The sequence below is a fragment of the Limanda limanda genome, chromosome 14 (genome assembly GCF_963576545.1).
Source record: "Limanda limanda chromosome 14, fLimLim1.1, whole genome shotgun sequence".
Taxonomy (NCBI): domain Eukaryota; kingdom Metazoa; phylum Chordata; class Actinopteri; order Pleuronectiformes; family Pleuronectidae; genus Limanda; species Limanda limanda.
The window spans coordinates 10,701,697-10,722,529 of record NC_083649.1 but is presented as its reverse complement, the minus strand read 5'-3'; the positions used below and the strand labels follow the sequence as shown (position 1 = coordinate 10,722,529).

Genomic DNA, 20,833 nt, shown 5'->3' with positions numbered 1-20,833 from the left:
ATCTGACCCAGTTACATCTAGTCTGATGCTTCAACCTCTATAGAAACCTATATGTTACTTTAGTACCAAGATTATCCATATGGACTATGGATATACACTTTTCATTTCGAACAGGGGCCTGGACAAGGGGCCTTATCAATTAGAGGTTTAGGCTCCACATAAACTTTGGCTGCCTCACCTAGAGACAGTAAGTCCTGCTGCATCGTCCTGTCACTGAGGCGGATTCTGCACTATTCTCCCAATATGGATGAGACAAACTGTGTTAAAAGCAAGAAGTCAGCACTTTCACCCATTGTTTAATTACAAATCCAATGTTCTGGAGTGCAGAGCCAAAACAACGAAAGAAGATCACAGTCCTAACACTTTGTGAGGGTGCTGTGCAGTGACACAAAACCTCCTCGGTTCCAGATGATGAGTTTGAGTTTTAAACATTCTTTTATCTTTTATTTTGGCAGTCTTTTTGTTAAACATACTTTTTTTTTTATTTTTTAGATCAAATGATTTAAATTTAGCCGCTGAAGGGTCTTGGTGACCACGGACTTCCAGACAAATGCACTGACAGCTCATTTATGACACTATTGAAAAGCGACTCCAGCTCATCATTTGTTATGGTGGTAAATAAACAGGTTATGGGTGTGTATTATATTCCCCTTACCCCCTTTGGAGCGACACTCCAAATGATAAAACACGAATGCCTGTATCATATTAGCGTCAGTCTACTGCATCAGAGAAGCAGCCGCGCCTCATAGATTTGCATGTTATGTGAGAGTATAATACATTATTCTGGCTAGGTGTGATTTATGGTGTTTATTTACATATGATATGTAGTCTGGACTAACATATTCCAACTTAAACTGAGAAGATAAATGACTTTAAAATGAAAATGTAATATTTCTAAAATGTAGAAAAATAAGTCATATTCATTATATTGATGTAAGGAAACTGGTTTTTAATCTAGCACCTATTGCAACCACATTGATTTATACTCTGATAAACTGTAGCAGACATATGGGACCACTGAATAGAACTGGAGACCTTTAACAACCTGTGATCCACTTCGCTCACGGAAATTCATTTTAAGGGAGAATAAGGACATTTGATTGTATATGAATTCAAGAGCCTTCGGGTAGAAAAATAAGTATATTAAACATTTAGTAATAATCTGTTTCTATTAACATGTCAGGGGGATTTCTTTTTAAATAAAGCAATCTTTGAATAAGTATATATTATGTATATTTGATTATTTAGGTGTGCTTTAGATTAAACCGTGTACTTTGTGCTTTGCTTTGATTGTTGATAAAGCCCGCTCCTCTGTGCCTTCATATAATATAATCAATCATATAATCTGTTTTCATAACAAATACATCAAATCTTTCCAATTTACATTTTCCTGTGTTTTTTTAAACCATCGATACCATCCAGGTTATAATATATTTCAAACGCAATAATTCACAAACCACATTTTTCCATCAAAGCTGTCTATCACACATTCCTAAATACCTTGGATGTTACCTGAAGCTGTGATCCACGAACACATCTAAGCATCTGATTAGCAGTTTTCTACTTCAGCTATTTCCTCTCTGAGAAACTCATAAAAACTTGCTCTCACACACTTGACGTGATGAGTGTTTGAAAACCTTCTACAGTACTCGTAACAGCGTGCCTTTTAATTGCCGACCCACACAGATGGTCCTCTGACAAAAACATCTGATTTTTTTTGTGTACCAATAAAAAAAAATTAACATCTTGCACTTGAATCAAGTAACGCATTTTGTTAGGGTTAGGGTTACTTCATAGCCTATGTGCTTTTCTCCTAAAACAGAGATTGTGATGTAAACTCTACCATCGAAAGTCTAAAGATGATTCCGGCATCAGCGGATGTCTTTGTGCTTTCGTCATTTACCGTCGTCAATCATTTAATTTGCACTGTGAAATCAATTCCAAATCCCTCTGCCAGTATATATATGTTCTGACAAGATCCTAAAATAAATAACAATCAATCTGGTGGGAAATTAAAACTGTGCTCTTTTGAAAATCGCTGTGCTTGTTTCTGTTACAACGCTGCACCGCATCCCGCTGATTCTGACAGAGCCGGGAGGACGTAAATGAAAACATGAAGAATGGCTAATCTTCACTGAATACACAAACAGCTTGTCCTCGTCAGTAACCGAAGGGGCTTCATTAATAACTGTAAACAAGAGCCGAGGCTATCGGCTCTATCACCCGGACCCCGCCATCAATAAGTATTGATTAGCGTGTCACCCGTCGGCCCCGGACGCATCCCCTTGCCCCTTGACGGGTTTAGCAAACGTAGCAAACCTGTCCCAGTCTGTCTGTATTAACTGCAGGTGTCATATTGAGCTCGGTGTAAATGACCTCAGGATTGATCGGCGTGATGGGGGATGAGTGTTTGTCAGGGCTCTTTTCGTGTCGGCGCTGTAAAAGGGGTTAAACGCCTGTGATGCAAACCGATGACTGTGCGTACAGGTGTGTTGAATCAGGGCTTTTCTTTATTAAACCCGTGTATTTCCCCGCGGTTCGACCATCAAATCAAATCCTCGACTCTCTCACTTACCCTTCACACATTAACCTGGGTATTGCTCCTCGTCTCGCCGACGCAGCAAAAGAAAAAAAAAATCAATGCAGTGCGCGGCAATTTGACTCACTTGGGGTGCGTGTGCAATATTAATAATATTGTGCGGAGGAAATTAATTGCGGCGCTGATGAAATGGCACCTCCTCCTGCCTCGGAGGTCCGCAGATGTTGCCAAAAAAGTAAAGTAATTGACCCAGCTGTTTACGCTCCCCTGGCAGCAAAGACCTCTGAGTGTATTTATAGTGAGAGCACTGTCGGGACAGCATGCATTATTAATGGGTCCTGATGCAGATTTATCCGTGACCTCTAGGCCACCTGGGTGCAAACACACACACGCACACACACACACAAACACACATTCACATACTAAATCAGTGTTTGTATCCATGGACTAAAACTGTGGTTCCTGTGAAAGTTCTTCGGTGAAACGATGACGAACGACAGCACGTGCAGTCCAGAAACCATCAGCAATTCCTTGTGTGGCCATTTGCAAGCCCTCTGTTCATATGATGGCTTCATAAAGAATGTCTTTCGCCCTCTGTGATTGGTCCTCAGTGATAAATTATTCAAAGCTCTGAAGCATTCAGCAAAGTACAGCATACACTTACAGTACATACAGAGTGCCTAAACTACACACACATACATACGTCAATAGGAATCTGTTTTTTTTATGTTTCATTCTCCCTTCTTTGTGGATTTTTAACCTCCTGACAAAACGGTGAACTTTCCCTTCAGAACGTAGATTCAAATGAGTTTAGTGTTGTCTCCCTTTATGTTGCAAAAGTCAAGATCAAAAAACATGTAAACTGATCCTTGGCCTCGTGTTGCTGCTCGCTCTCTCCTGCTTCCCGGCTCAGACGCGGTACTTTCTCAGCAGGTCGGCCTGCCACATGTACTTCCTCTCGGGGAACCTCTCGGGGATCTTGATCTTGCGGAAGTCTGAAATGCACTTATCCAGCTCCTCCTCTACGGTCAGCTTCTCTTTCGCCGGCCTTTTCTTGCATGTGCTGGTGTCGCGGGAGCTAGCCGTTAGTGTGCGCAGCAAGTCACTCTTGCGCCGATGGTCGGACTGCTGGAGCATGGCGACGGGGCCCTTTTTCAGTGGCCTATCAAGGGTTTGGACGTTGGCGTGGGGATGAGGCTGGCGGCTTACCGGCCCACAGATGACTGTTCCCTGGGGAGAGCCGGCCTCTGAATTGCTCTCGGAGCTTGAGGTGGACAGCTCGTTAAAGGAGGTGCCGCTCTCGCCTTCGCCGTCACCCTTGTGGTTCTTGCAGCAGCAGTCACATGGAGTGGAGGACCAACGAGACTGGCCACCTGGAAGAGACAGAAGCAGATAGGAAGCTAACGTTAGATATTTTGAGGGGTACTTTTTCCCACCTTTTCGCTCCAGAAAAATGACACGGTAGCACAAAGAGAGGCACAAATTAGCCAGGCAGGAAGAGAATGGAACCCCTGACGGCAGACAAAAACGAAAAGTTAGCTAATGCCAAAGGACATCAGGAACAACTGGCTTGCTTCCAGTCGAATCATGGAAGTGAGCCAGCTGACTGCGTGACAACCCTGTATTGTTCAAAGAACGATCCTCATAGATCCTTGCTGTCACATGAAAGAAGTGGGAAAGCTTAAACCTTTGACAGCGACATTATGTCTAGATTTACACGCTCCACGTGTTTTTACACTAAAACATAGAAGGCAACAGAATTTGTTGAAAATTGTCAAACTGTCTGGCCGTCAATTTGAAGATGAACAGACATCAAACTCTACAAGCATTTGACTGGATTTCTCTGCTGTTTTTTCACCGGAAAACTTCCAACTATCAATCCATTTGCTATTCTGCTTATCCTTTGAGGGGTAACCTCATTCCTGGGGCCAATTCCAGTTAATTTAGGGAGAGAAATGGGCTACACCCTGGACAGGTTGTCAGCAAATCTTAGGACCAACATACAGAGACAAAATTGCCTTTAGCTCACATCTACTGCCAATTTAACCTTACCTACTCGTGGGAGGAAGTTGACGAACCCAGAGCTTCTCCCAAAGGCACAGGGAGAACATGCAACCTGATTGTCAGGGGTTTGAAACCCACAACCCTCTTTCTGTGCAGGGAAAGACCAAACAACTTATGTGCCTCTTCATCTGCACTCTTCATAAGGTCTATTAAACCCAGGAACACTACACATTTATGATTTGATCAAGCACTTCCAAATAAAAAAGATTGGGAGCGTTGTTGTGAGATCGATAACAGGCGTTAGGATTCATTGGGGACTTAAAAAGAAAACTACCCAGTAGGTACAATCATCGCTGAATGGAATCAATTGCCCGGCCTAACCTCTGTGTGAGTATACGGTGGGCTGAGAGATTCAGAGAGACCAAAGCGGCACCACACCTCTCTCTGCAGGAAACCGCCATTTATTTTTCATGCTAACCTCCTGAATAATTGAAGGGGTATCTGTTGCTGATGGACTCTTCTCTGTTTAGTGAGGCAAAGAGATCAAAACCCTTGAGGCAAACACACGTGTGCAACACTGCCCCCACTCACGATTCAGAGCTCCGCCCCTCACCATTTTTCACAAACACACACACACACACACACAGGCTTCAGCTTTTCATGTGTCTTCTATTCATCAAGTTCAATAGTACCGCAGTTTCTTTGTATGTGCTGCTGAGCATTTTACTTCAAACAAGATGCACTATAAATAACACTGCTTAAAATAAACGACCCCCTGCTTTTAATTCGCTTTGTCCTCAGCAGTATATTCGGTGTGTTTATAGAGAGGCGGCAGGACAGGAATCGATTCATCCAACCAATACTTGTTCCTCCGACTACCACTCATGAATGGCCACCGTGTATCACAACTGCATTTATGGGGGTATATATAGATGAAAAAATCTTGGATGCCTTTGGTGCTGATTCACACTGTTCGTCAAGATGTCAGAAAGACTAACATTCAGTACGGCACTAAAAATAAAAGCACATACTTTGCTGCCTACTGTATATGAACTTAACATGACCCGTAGGCTGTGACACAAATGGAACATAACATTCTCTGACGTCTTCGCCAGCCCTGAATCTCTTCGATTACAACACTATCGTACTGTAAAAGTGTAATTTGAAGTTAAACACTCAATTAAAAATGCATCAGCCTCAGATAAAGAGATGCATTCATTATGAAGATAAACTGCAGGGAGGTGAGAGAACATAACCCGTGATTTGTGCAGTGGTGTCTCTTCCAAATCTTTGTCTAGGGACACATAAGATAATTTAAGCCATGAGTGAATAGGGTGTCGCCCCCCCCCCCCTCCGATTGATGGGATGTAGTCTCATATTTGGAGTTTTGAAATGGCCTCATGCTTTTGGGAATTGTTAAATCCGCCAGAGGCCACTCAGCCACTCTGCCACTCTAAAAATGGCGATGGGATGATGGTGAAGCCGCAGTAATAAACGTCTAAAAAGAAACTTGCCAAGTCTGTGAGTGTGTACGCGCAGGCATTGTGTCTGTACACGGGATGTATGACCTTCTGATTCAACTTTGGCATTTGGTAATTAGACAGACCTCATTGCGGCTCATGCTTTACGTCTTGACAGTGACATGTTGCCTGAATAAACAGGTATTGTGAGTCGCTATTAGCCTCGCTAACACTGAAGTCTACCAGGGAGGGCTCTGATTCATCATCTTGACCAATTGCATTCCCTGTCAAACCTTAAGAAAACCTTTTGCTTCATGACAAATAGACGGGCAAATAGTTCCGGTGAGGACACCATTCAGAGGGACTGATGTGTCACTGGATGGTGTCGCTGCCCTCTTCCACACACTGAGACCCTCATTATGTTTCTAAAGGGATATATCAGTATGCAGTGTTGATGCATCATAGCACATCGAGTTATATTAGCAGTAAAACCAATTTCCCCTGATAATAGAAGGAGAAGAAACTGTAAATTCGCAGAGCTACAGTTCCTCATTGATGTGTGAAGAGAGAAATTGTTTGCTTTTTCGGTTTTTACATTTCTTTTCCATTTTTGCATGTAAAAATGTCTGCAAAGTTAAAAAGTCCAAAGTCCCCCCCAGGCAGAGAATAAAACAAAGCCAGTTAAACAAAGGGCGGATCCTGGAATTCCATGCAAGGGAGGCAGCTGACCAATCACAACAACGGCTTTACCAGGAGGGGGGGGGGCTTAAAGAGACAGAAGCTAAAAACAGTGTTTCAGACAGAGGCTGCCAAGAGGAGCTGCAGCAATTGATAGTGTGGGGAAAGTGATGTGTTTCTTGAACTTTAGATCAAGTAATAACCTGAGTATGAGCATAACATTTCTACTTGAATGAACAGTATACTGATACTAATTGAAATGAAAATATAAACTGCTGTTTACGTTAAGTCATTTAGAGTTTATCCTTTCATTTTCCATCCGTCTTAGGTAATTTCCTATCAATCTAATCTAATGAAAATGTATCCATGCCCAGAAATAATCATTGCATGACGCAGGAATTAAGGCTCAAAACATTTGCCTCAAACCTGATCTATCAGACACCTCTGATAGATCATAGCAAGATGACAGGAGCATCTAAATTTACAGCAACAGAGGTGCCATAGTTAAAGGTCAGGGCTTTGGTGTTTGAAAGGCTAAAGCTGCTTTACAAGCTGCTTGATTTTAATTATATTGAGGAGGAATGCACATTGTAGTGAGCGACTCAAAGGATGCCTGCAGTCATCACTCAGGTGGACATTTATAATGACCATGAGGTCATTTAAGCTGAGGGAATTGTGATGAGTCCCCCTGTATCATGCCTGAGCAGTCCGTTTAATAGGCTGATGTCTTGTTCATGTCCTGTGTAAGTTGGTGGTTTGGAACACATTAAAACGCTGGTTGTGCAGATCCTACGTAATTCAAACATCGTCTTAATTCTATTCATTAGAAAAAAAGAAAATTATAAGAAAATGTCCTGTCCAGTCATAGATAAAGTATTTATGCTCTATAGCTGCCAAGAATTTGACATTCTCTCCTCATAAAAAGATAGACTGAATGATCCACTCACTCAAAAATAACCTGAGGTTTATCGTTCATACCAGTCAGAAGGCGTCGTGGGGGGGAGGGCATCTCCGTGTCCTGTCAATCACGCCCACGTGCAAGTCAGCACGTTCAGAAAGACGTTGAATCAATCACAGGAGGCGAGGAGGAGGTGCAAGAATATGTCTGAATTTGAAATTAATGCTGTTTTTCTTAAGTCACCATTCAGCTAACATTTATATCATTAAAATATTTCCACCCACTCATTCGTCGCTCATTTCAATCAACATGAGGCTGCAACAGAGTAATATTAGGGATGTTTTGCTGTCTGGAATTTATTTATTGTCGAATTTAGAGTTTCATTTCCTTCCAAATGGAGATATCTGTGACAGATTCACAATTATCTGCAAGGAGAAAAAGCTGGTTTAGAAATAAACCATATGACTTAACACGACAGGAAAAATACCTAATGAGAATAACTTTCCTGCGTACTGGTGATTGTTTTACAAAATCACCAGTATGCCATTACTTGTGATAATTCCCAGTCTCACTCTTGTTTGCATTGCTTCATTGACGTCACTGCTACTTTTGGACACAGTGGAGATATTTTTAAGCCTGTGTTTTAACATCTTTCTCCTCACAATCGCCCCCTGCTTTTGTAATACCATTGAATATATTACTGTGGTAAATGTATCAAATTTATAGAAAATTAGAAATACAAGTAAGCCAGAAAAACAAGTTATACCAGTTAACAGTAGATTTGTTTTTGTCTTTTGTTGTCAGCCTTACAAATTAGTAATCTATTTAAACTGAAATGCGCATATCTGTATATTTCTAATTTGTGTAAGAGTAGACTGCAAAAAAAACGCTGACTAAAGGTCACACAAGCGGGCGTGTGATTAGGAGAATAATTGAGGAGCGGCTCACGGGTAGAGCGGGTTGTCCTCTTACAAGTGGGTAAGCAGTTCGATTCCAATCGTCCCTATTCCACGTGCCAAAGTGTCAGGACTAGAAAAGCTGTATATAGAGACGGACCATTTACTATTTCGATTCAACGCGGACCCTCATACTAAAACTGGCCTAGGAAGTGATTCAGGAGCTCTTTGCCTTAAGCCGTGAGCAAGGCACTTAATCTCCAGCCTGCCCCTGGGACCAAGCGAAAAGATTTAAGTTGTATTGAGCAGCTCTTGTGCGAGATGGTGTTTACTGTGTAAATTTGAGCCAACTTGAAGGGGAAGCTTTTTTGCTTGTCGAGCAGCACCCTGAATAAACGAGGCTTAACAAATAAAATCTAGACTGCGATAGATTTTGCTTGTGTCTCAATCCGTCTCTTTTATGGCCACTTTTCCGATTAAGTAAAAAAAAAATCTCACTTTGCTCAAGAAATCTTTTTTAGAATTGAATGTGGCTCAGGCTCTGGCTTTGATCCAGTTTTTTCTGCATGCATTGTGTGATAGTATATAATCTGTGTGACATATAGTATACTGTACAGTGTGGCATTCTTTCCTCACATGGGGGGATAAGGTCATGCTTTCCTTCAGGGTGAGTGTATGTTTATGTGGGTGCGTATGTGTGTGTGTGTATAAATACACGCTTTCCCATTCACTGTAAATAGAGTATTCACATGTGACGTGATGCACAATATATGAGAGCCAAGATGTAGGTCGGTTTGTTCCCATGCAGCCTACTTCCCTGCACATACATCATACATGTTGTAGTGGGTGTGTAACAGAGAGGTATGCACGTGTGTGTGTGTTTGTGTGTGTGTGCCTATGGTCATCCCTCAGCGTAGAAGTGACATTGGCCTTGGATTTATTATCTGTACGCCGTTGGGCAGGAAAAGGGAGGCTGTTGTCAGGTGGGGTTCCCATTCATGTCATCAGAGGTGTCAGACTGTCGGCTGTGCCTCTGGCCAGCATCACTCAGTACGCACACTCCTGCTTTGTGTAGCGTGTGTGTAACTGTTTCTGTGTGTGTGTGTGTGTGTGTGTTGTCTGTACTGTTTTGTGCAGCAGTTGATTCATGTGATCTCATGTTGTTTGTGTTCCAGGGGAAAGGATCAGGAGGTTGGACAGATGTCTAATGATTGTCACGCTGTTATATACACACATACACACACACACGCACACACACACACACACACACACGCACACACACACACACACACAAACAAACAACACGTCCTGACAGGTGCTACTGACCCTGATGTATTGATCTCAGCAGGAATCTCAACAACGTCTGCCAGCTGTGGTCAGTTAGAAGACCTGGCTGACTTACACTACACTTACAATTAAATAGAGTCAACACACAGACACACAGACACACTGCACACACTGAATAAATCAAGCTTAAACATAATTCTTTCATGTCATGTCATTGTGATGTCCTCGCATCAGCTGTTATTTAAAGGTCTGAGGATTTTCTTGAATGATCGAGCAGCATGTGTCACATCATCTGAAACATGTGGACAGTTCCATTCTCTGTTAATATTTATGGTGATCACACAAGTACAATGCAGGTTGTTGTATATCACAATGAAACACCGATACACACTTTCTACAGCAACACATTCCACGTCATATCTGTTGGCTGACATCACACTTAAAGGGAAAGTTCACAGAAAAATCAAAATTCACTCATATTCTATTCACCACTGGTGGGGTGGGTGAAGTGTTTGAGTCCACAAAGGAGTTTAGGAGTTTTTTATTACTGAAGAATGGGTTCCAGTTAATTGGATTTGGCAGCAACACTGTTTACCCCATACACTCTAAAAGTGTGTTGAGGACTCAAACACTTCACCCATGACAAAATCAACATAGTTGTGAATAGATATTGTTTGGATTTTCACTTTTTCTGTGAACTTTTCCTTTAAGCTGCTTTCAGACAAGCACAGAAGTCTCCTGAAGTTGTGTAGAGGAGCTGTGTTTGAGAAGGCACATGAAAGTATTCAATTCAGATGCTCCAGACATTTCTCTCAAACGAGTGGGCGTGTTGATGATGTTTTTAAAAGGCAACAGACACAAAACTGCACGGTAGAATAACTCTTTTGACGCAGTTGTTGATTTTACGGATACATGAAAATGGTTGTAGTCAATGGAAGAATAAACGTTATGGCGGAGTAAGTAGATTCCTCTCCCACCATCTCCGATTTGCTGTAAACAAAAATAAAAATCTCCAGTAGCTTTTTCTACGTCATGTCCCGTCCCCCCGTCCCCCCCCCCCTGCTCTATGCAGTCACCAGCTCTCCTGGTTTCACTTCTGTTGGTTGTTCTGCTTCCATCCCCACCGCTGAATTTGTAAGTTCAAAGAGAGTAGGAATAAAAATAAAGACTTTCAAATGTATCCAAACAACTCGTGCGGCATGATTCAACGCTTTTTGTTCACACAGTATTGCCTGGTGAGTGCAAACAGACTCAAATATTTACCTCATTATGTCGACTCGTTCTGGGGGAAAGAAATAATTGCGTTTTTCTTGTCGAGCAGAGCTGCAATGCCTACAACTGCTTCAGTGTTTCCTGGTCATGCAAAGACGAAGGCACCTTTGACCCACACTGGAATCCGCTGGCAAAACACCAAGAACAGTCATTTTAAGGGTAAAACTACTCCCCTCCTTTTCTCCCAGTCCTCGCTTTGAATTTATTTTTGGCCCATCTTTTCTTTTATCTGTATTTGTCATCGCTCTCTCCCTCTCCTTGCATCCCTCCCTCACCGGTCCTCTCCTAATGCCTGTATCGATGGGTTGGCGCATCAGTGGAAGTGTATGGACGATTGCCCTCTGATTGATTTCTGTCATACAGCCTCTCAGCACTGGGAGGCTGTTCACCGGAGATAAATGATGTTGGCACAACAAAAACAAATAAACCTCTCCTATCTATCACTCCCTCTCCCACCTCGACTCTGCCGCCTGCATCTCTCCACTCCTGTGTCCCGCTCCCTCTTCCCGCCTTCCTGTCTCTCCCTCAGTCTCGCCCTTCTTCCTCTGCCTTCCTCTGTCAGATGAAGGCTTCTGCCCTCCATTAGATGCTTTCCATTTTTTCCCCTCCCCTGTGCTTCCTCAGTTTATTCTCTGAACTATCTAGTCTATCAGTCCTTATTTTTCATGTCGACAGAGGTTTCTTGTCTCAGATGCACAGAGACGACTCAATGGAGGTATTATGTTCCAATGAGCACTGTGCATTAAAACAGATTAACTTATTAATTATTCCTGGAAATAAAGAAAATTTGCTTTGGGATCTCACATTTAAAGAGTAAGAACATCTCTAAGAAGAACTCATAGATTATCTCAGGTTTTCGTTTACCCACGTTCCCCGAACCTGCCTCATGTTTTCTATGTATACTCAGTTAGACTCATCACTTTGATAGTTTGTCTTAAAACTTTCAGAAAAACCTGTTCCAATAAAGGTTGCATTAGAAAAGGTCAGTCAAATTCAGAAAGGCTTTGTGGCAGTGACTATTTCATGGTGGAGCTCGGTCCCTGTGTGAAGCATCACACAATGGCAGAGGCACTCGTGTAACATGATAGTGTTTCTACGCCTACGCCTGCACTCAGAATCCGTTGCCACAGTCCGAAACCATGAATGTCTTTGCTGTAATTTAGATTTGTTTTTAAATGTTAAACAGCTCATGGAAACAAGTCGTTCATTTACTCGCACAATCACTGATTAACCTTAAGTGGTTAAATTACCATCGAGGGATTTCTACAAATGGGCAGCCAGCACCACTTACAGGATAGGAAGATAACAGCAGCTTTGACCTGAAGTTTCTGAGATGTTGATGTTGTGATTCGGTGACAAAGAAAAGAGGTTGTTACATTTGTGTCTCATGTTTTTTTAAATGATAAATGTGTCATTAATTGCCTTCGCTAAAAAGACTCTCTGACAATAAACTTGCTCATTTAAGTTTCCTCTCTGCCGCTGAACAGGATTTCTTGCCGGGAGCGAGTGGTGGTGTGGGTCTCTCACCAGAAGCTTCATTGCGTTTACAAGACAAGAAGAAACAATAAACCCTCCGGTCATTTTCTGATTGACTGCAGCCTCCAGTCTGCCCTGTATAGGTGCCACTGCTCAGACGAACTGGGGTTAGCAGGGTAGGATTCTTTTTGCTTAAGTGGAGACAAAGAAGTGATGGAAGTAGAATCAGAGCAAACACTGACGATAACTGTGTCTTTCCATTTCCTATTGTTGTATATGCTGGTTTTCAGTGACCTGACAACGTCTGACCTGTTACATGTTGAGTTCCTGTCCCTCTGCTTCCCTCCAAGAAACCCTTTATGTAGCTGGCTCTTTTGTTTGTGTACTGCCACATTGTCACCATTGCACTTGTGGATATAAGCTTCATAGCCTCTTTGTGTGTGACTCTCTGGACTGAGTTTCATCATTTAGACTGTGGGTTAAGATATTGTCGTCTCCTGACTAATCTGTACGTTTTGAGTCCCATCCCTCAGTGTCGCACTTCGCACGGCTGGAGTCGGCTCTCGGTGAGTACAAGAAAGAAAAGTTTGTTCAAATGTCTACTTTTGTGCAAAGGGTTTAAGTTTCTGTATAAATAGTTGTCTCTGTCAAGACACAACAGGCATATAAAATGATGTTAATACTCGACCCATCGATGTTTTAAAGACTAAGCAATTCTGATATTGACTGGGCCTGGTTTTGGATGCTTCGTATGAATTATGCTGTATGTTGCCTGCAGCATGAGAACTGATCAGATGACTTAAGACACATTGTTCCTCAAGGATAACATTTAAGTCACAAGCCTTTCTCTATAAACCCTCTTGTCTATACTGTATAAGCCTTAAATCGTGCCGTCACAGTACAGTTTGTACAATATGAAGACAAATGGCTTTGATGGACTATACTATTTAAAACAGAATTACCAATGGCTTTCAACCCTCTCATGGTATTACTAGTATCCCAGGGAAAGACAGTATGTGTCTGAAGGTTCAGTGTAAAAACAAAGTGAAAAGTGGGAGAAAGAAAGTGTGAAGCTCCATAGAGTCAATCAGAAAAGAGGGAGAATGAGACCCGGGTCTATTCTCTTGTTCAGAGCTGATATCCCTGCCTCAAGATGAATGTTATTTCAAACGCTTTGTGGGCCCACAAAGACACCCGGCTCTGGATTGTTCGCCGAGCAGCTCGCAGCACGGTGGCACGACCCGATGTCCTCGCAGGTTAAATGAAATAAGAACGTGATAATGTGTTTATCCCAAGGAGGGGAGTCTTCCTTCGCGTGCCTTCCTCTTTGCAAAGGTCAAAAAGAAGAGCAATTAGACTTAGCAGTGATTCAGCATCTTGCCCAAGGACGCTACGACGTGACAGATGCTGCTGCACGACCTCGCTTTACATCCCGGCTCTTTGGTTTTTAGCTGCGGGAAGAAACGTCCTCGGTCAGATATTGATTAAACTGTCCCTGGCCCCGGGAAGGAGCTGTGGACAAAGATGTCAGCTGTCTAATGAAACTTCAGCATATACAGAATCCAAGCAGCGTGTATGTCTAAGCAGATTGTTGTTTTTTCAAGCTTTTATTGCAGGGTTTGCGTAATACACAACAAGAATTAAAAACTTCTACCTCCACCCTTTTCTCTCCCTCTCATCTCTGTCTTTCTCTTGATGCGGTATAATTAGTCCTTTTCAAAGTAAAGACAGCACACATCTTTTCTTTGCTCACACTTGTTTTGTTTTTCTTGCTGAGTGGAAATGTTTCTCTTCCCTGCAAGCAGGTGCTACATAGTGTCACTCCAGAGAGTGACACTATGTAGCGACGGGAGTTTCTCACAGCACATTTCTCTCCCTCTTACTCTCCCTGTCCCTTATTGGATTCTCAAAACAACTCCTCTCTCTATCCCATTTAAACTCTAGAGGAGACCAAGCTAGTTCTGGATCAGCTTCCCTTTCTGCATCAGCTCCTTCCCCATCGTCGAATTGAATTCAATTCAAATGCTACCGGACATTTTCCAGAGTTTGCCTTTCACTTATGAGGAACGCAGCAGAAGCTCAAACGCGCTCACAACAACATAAACATTTCCAGAGCAATAAGGTCAGCTTGGGTGGAGCAGATTGGAAGCAGGAGAACTGGCATCAGATCTTATCACCAAAAGTTATCACATATCTTGTCTTTTTGTCCCTGTATTCTTTAGCTTCAACACACTCACTTGTTCATGGTGAATATGAACATTATCCCGCTGTATTTCTCATATGGCCTCATACAGACATTCTTCGTATCATTTCAGGAGAATATCTGCAGTTTAGTGCATATCTTAAAGCAGCATTACTCTAAGTCTTCTGACTCCTGCCCTCCCTCCCTCTCTCTCTCTATTTTTTTTATTTTAAGTGTTTTTCTTATTTAAAGCCTGTGTAATTCAAAACCACAGTTTAATTCACCATATGTTACACTGACAGGCTCTCCACACAAGAGGTCCTGGTACGAATTGCCTGAACTTTCGAGAACACATGTAAAACCAACCACTTTCACCGGCTTTTATTGTGTGTAAGAAATCATTTTTGGAGGAGGTGAAAAAAAAACAAGAGGCAAAGCAGCAGGAGAGAATGAAAATGGCAAGAAGAGACATTTTACAAACTTTCACACGAAGCAAAAATAACCAATTAATATGTGACGTGGAGAAGTAACAATCGGGCACTTTCAGAGTAGCTGTAGTGACGCAGACTCAGTGAAACATTCCTCTTGAAGACACCAGATTACTAATCAAGCCTCATTTCCACATGTTCAGAAATGCTTATTTTTTTAAACAGCCTCTGCATTCATTAATAATACTTGTGAAGATGATCACTTTGAATCCTCCACATCCAGACTGCGCACTTAAAACTTTCATCAGGATGCAAATGAATGATCCTTTTTCTGAGAGACTCTGATCCGTCTGTTTCACGCTGAACGCCACGACACCAGCGCTCACACTGTGACTGTTTGTATCAACCGCTTCTCTTTTAATGAGTCTGTTTATGGTGAAAGATGAAAATATGAAAAATGCAGATCTTTTTGGTCCTTCAGAAAACCTTAGGGTCACACACGTAAATAATCCTGCTGAGTGGTAGCACTTGCTTAGTGGAGAAACAACCATATGTATTGATCATCTGTACAATGACTTTCATAGAATAAGTATTTTGGGCTCAGATACATTATCTCCATGTCTATTTACAGCTTATCCATCAATCCAAAGAGCTGTCAATCAAACTACCACCTCTCCATTACTACTTTACCATTGATCCTTCCATTGATGAATCATCCATCTATTCTTTGTTACTTTTCATCAACCTTTGATTACACCTTTGGGACAGGACACGTCAATGTTACTTAAATGTGTATAAATTAAACCTTGAATGGCAACATGAGATCGATGCGAAGGGCAAAACTGGCCCTGAGGGTTGACAAAATGCTGACACATAAAAAAATGGGGTGGGAAACAACACAAAAAAAGACTTGAGCTACTGCCGGCAGTTTTAATAATCAATCAATCAATAAAATCCCATATTCACAAATCACAATTTCTCTCCTAGGCCTTAAATTAACACATCTGATAGTTTCTAATGCATCTGATATGTTTCATATATTTTCCTCTTAAAACTCACTAGAAGAAATAGGTGAGACGTGACATTTAGAGTCATACTTTAGACTTAGAGTTGTATTGCTCAACTTATTAATGGCACAATATGTATTTTCTTTTCCAAAAAAGAGAACGAAATCAAACCTTTGTTTCCTGAGTTGTAGAGAAGCAAACTTGGAGTCATAGAATTTGCCTCTGGGTTCCCTTAAGGGGTTGAATGTGGGGAAGGGGAAGAAATGACAACCTCTCAAAGTCGTATTTAGTCAAACTCCCAACACGTGTAATACATGTTGGTAGACACGAGTAATGAGGAGATGACATGTCCCCTGGTACCCATGAAAGTTCAAGCTATAATATCTCCCTCAGTGATTAGAAAACAGACACAAACACACACACACAGACAAACACAATATGTGATGTATTACCTCTGCAGAGGAGGTTGTTTTTGTCTGTTTGTTTGATGGCAAAAACTAATGATCTGATTTCTATGAAATGTTGTGATCCAACTGGGTGAAAGCACAAGATGTTGCTCTCACGTGCAACAGTGTGAGCAAGGACTTGTAAAATAGTGCTGCACACAGTGATGAAAACAGAACCAAGTTAGAGTTTTCTTTAGTAATTATGAGAAGGCTCAAAATTCTTTTGGTTAATAATGAAAGTCTGGCAGGACACATTTGAATAAAAGTCTTGATATAAAACATTGCTTTGACATGTCGAGTTAGCGCTTGAGATGTGGTGCAGGAATGTGCTCTGTGTCTTTATATAGGTTTTATTTTGTGTTCAGGTTCGAGGATTGTGTGATTCTGTTCATTTAATTTGTGCAAAGTTTTATGTTTTTTTACAGTCTATTGTCAGTTTGACCAAGTCAAAGTCATTTATGTGTATATATATAGGAAAATTACTATTTTCAGAGACCCAAGACCTAAAAGGGAACCACTGCTCTACCTGCTTTCTAATGTGGATACACAATGATTACATATTACCAATTAATCACTATGTACCCAAAAATTATATACCAGAAAACAGAATTATGTTGAAAAAATGCAACCAATACCTTCTAAAAAAGTTAATTTCCGTGATGTATGCTTCTGTTACAATATAAAAACTATCACATTTTAAGAGATAACACACTGAGCATTTGTACAATATGCGAAGACAAGTGTACACACACATGCACAAACTTGTCCATATTGACACGTGTTGTATTAGAAGTGAACACTGCATATTGCTCCTGACAAACACAAAGTGCTCTGGTCCAGTGATGAATTATCTGCAGATGATGTCAATACAAACACACAGTTGTAATCTGCAGAACGATTGCACAAGGCTTTATCTCTGCCTATGCAGAGCGCTCATCAGTCACTATCTCTATCCCTCTCTCACACACCCACGTTCACTGATTATCCAACTGAAACACAAACACACCCACACACACACAGTTGGGAAGGTTACTTTGAAAATGTAGATTACTGCGTGTTTCCCCATGACTGTCGTAATCCCGACACTCTGCTGACTCTGTGATGGTTTCAGTTATATCTGCACGACTTCCCAGAGACTGGGGTTAACTGGTGCTCTATTTCATTTTAATTCCACCATTATCATCATTTGCAAGAATGATCGTTCATTTTTCATCCTTTAAACCGATGACGTTTTTAATTTTGCTCGTCATTAGCAGCACTGAGCCTCACTGTCACTTATTTTTCGTCTTCTCCTCTTCTCTCCGATGAGACTTTCACTCTGTGTCCATCCCCTGGTTTCATCCATCCTCTATCAGTCTCCATTCTGTTTCCCCAATCTGTCATCTGACCCCTCTTACCCCTCTCTGCCAACATAACAGAGTGTCTTCACAGACTCTCTCTCCTTTCTTCTCTCTTTACCCAGTCTCACTTTTGGGCTATTTTATCACCTGTCCCACTTCGCCAGTCACTATTTCTTCTCTTAATTTCACAAGGCACAAGTCAAACTATTCTTCCTATCCTACAAGACCCATAGCTACTTGAGCAGCATAATAATTGATCGGATGGCAATCTAGAGTATGGATATGCAAAGTCTACATTGTGAATTTATGTGTTTAACAAATTCTAGATGTTGATACCGAGGAATGCTGTTTTTTTCTAGTTTGAAAACTTTGAAAAAAAACATATTTTTCTTTTAACCACATTACCGTTGTATTTTTGATTGTAAACCTGATAATAGAGGTTTTCTAACCTTAGAAAGCCTAGTTTCTTTCTGTGTCTCATATCAGTGGCTGTATCCTTCAGATGTCGCAGTCTAGTAGTCTGTGAAGGCCAAGATGAAATGAGGTGATCTGGTTTACGGAGCCATCAGCTTGTCCGTCTCTTACCATCGCATCATTAGCCTCATCAAAGTGTGCAATAAATCCTGGGATAGGTCGGCCTAAGAAGGATGCACCCCCCTTCGATGGGCCCTTCGTTTGCTCAAGAATGGAAGGACTCATTTGAAGGACACTTTTAAATGGGGCACTCTAATTGTTCTTAAAATGTAGGACGCACCTCCTGAATTGAGACACAGCTTTTGTAACCCAAACCATGATCTTTCTCTAAACCTGGCCGAGACTCATTTGTGTCTAAACCTTATAATGACACAGGTGTAGTATCCCTGCCTGTTTTAAGGGACATATCAGAGCTAAGGGACAAAAAACTCAATATACTTAGACCCATGCAACATCCAGTATAGCTTTTGCTCATGACGCAAGACATGAGCTTTGTACAGTACCTCCCCACCTCATCTTATAAATCATTCATGCCTCCTTCCATGCTCAGTGGCCCGTGTATCACTTACACCTACTTACTAGCAGATACTGTAGCTCCCTCCTTCAGCCTGCAGAACATCCTGGATGTTTGTGTCCTGGATTCATCAGTGTGGCTTTGACTTTTTTTGACATTTCTCATCCATTTGACATTTTCATCCTCAACTGCGACCACCAACCGCTGCTGATACGTTTGTCATCCTCGGAAGGATGACAACAATTTGGTGCTGGGAGAAATCCCAGGTGGCTGCCAGTTTCTGAGCAGCAGCGATAATACAGCGTTCAGTTAATTGAGTCACATCCTGTCTTGTTGTGAGTTAAACTTTCAACACTGTCTGCCTGAGTGTCTGCACGACTGAGCTGCTCACAACAACAAGGAGGTGGAATAAAGTGGCACATATGTGTATCCATTCATGCAAAAACCTTCATCGCTAATGTCTCGACATGATTGGCTACGTATCTGGAAAGTGTCTATTTACCTGAGCCAGTGGTGAATGGTAATTATTTGACTTGTGTCATCCAATCAATTTTACATTTCAAACATGTTTCCACTTGTGAGAATGAAGCACACATTTGAATATCTCCCTGAAAGCCTCTCTCTCAGTGCTGCAGCCTTATCACATTTGTATACATCAGGGAAACGCATGTTGTGTACGAGTGCGACAAATGTGTTATTGCCGTTCCGCCTTTTTGCTGAATAGGGCTCCTCAGGAGTTCATGAGCCTTGGCCCCATGCGACCACTTGAACTTAACAATTCACAGAACTGGCCTTGATTTCCCCGGAGGATTCTGCAACTCGATGCTCGAGTGTTCAGGGCAGTGAATGTGTTTCCCATTCCGTGGCCCTGGAAGCCTTTGCATGTGCATGACGGAGGCGAGCGTGAGCACTGTCGGGAAAATCGTGGCTGGAATCGAAAATACAGCGGAAGATGATCACTGCAAGAGAAGAGAAGGCAAGGATGCTCTATGGATCACAGAAAACCGAGTTTGACAGAAACGCGAGCGGTTCTGGATTAAGACGGAATTGACGCGGATGTCCAGGGTGGACGGCCGGAGTGATGAAAGGATTGACTGTAAAGTAGAAGCATCAAAAGATTAAGGGAAGCTGTTGTTGGCTCAGGAAGGTACACAAACTGTGAGGCGTCTGATCAATACAACCTTATCATGGTGTTAAATCCTCTGCCGTCCTGGCAGGACTCTCTGTACTTGGCCCCGTTATCTCAGACTCCATCACGCACTCTTTTTTTACTTGACCCGCTTTGCTTTTTTTTAAGGAGGTGGCCACATGGTCCACAATAGCTTTTCTCTATCGGGAGGAAAGGCTGAGGGAAGAAACAGATGCGACGAGCTCAGGAGAGATTTGATCTGAGGCCAGCAAAGATAATTTTCAATTAAGGCATTTAAGATGGGGTTGTACCACTACACCGTCCTTCTGCATTGTGAATCGCTCTCTCTCTCTGTGCAGATGGCTGCGAGAGCGCCTGCTTATGCGAGTTTAACATCTCATCCCCATGAATTCTGCGAAAACAAAACACTACGTGAACTTGAGAACAGCTCGTCCCTCTTTACACTCCATCCAAGCATCTACTCCACGTGAAGTGCCTCAGTCTGGAGCATCACCGGTGAACGGCTCATCGCGGTTGTCCCATTTCACCTGGAGTATTCCCAGCAGGGAGGGCTTAAAGAAAACAGCACAGGACAGGATGTGCAAGAAAAGGCATGGCCGTTGAACCAAGAGTAATCGGGCGCTGCCTGAGGGGAAGTGACATTCTTTAACGCGACCCACTGTAAATCTCTACATGTGGATGCTGGCACATTTTGCAGCCTCCTTCTCTTTCCTTTGCTTGTTTAATTTTCCCCAGCCCTTTTTTCTCTTTGCTTCTCTGCCAATAAACCATTGTGTTGCCCA

General features: G+C 42.1%; 1 protein-coding gene across 1 annotated transcript in view; it reads right to left on the bottom strand.

Annotated features, from left to right (window-relative positions):
• Positions 1–3,448: 3,448 nt before the first annotated feature.
• Positions 3,449–20,833, bottom strand: part of kctd16b (potassium channel tetramerization domain containing 16b) — a 69,646-nt gene continuing 52,261 nt past the window's right edge. Inside the window, exon 2 of the mRNA XM_061086481.1 lies at positions 3,449–3,912. Within this exon, the coding sequence (XP_060942464.1) occupies positions 3,449–3,912 (464 nt within the window). The remainder of the gene's footprint in view (positions 3,913–20,833) is intronic.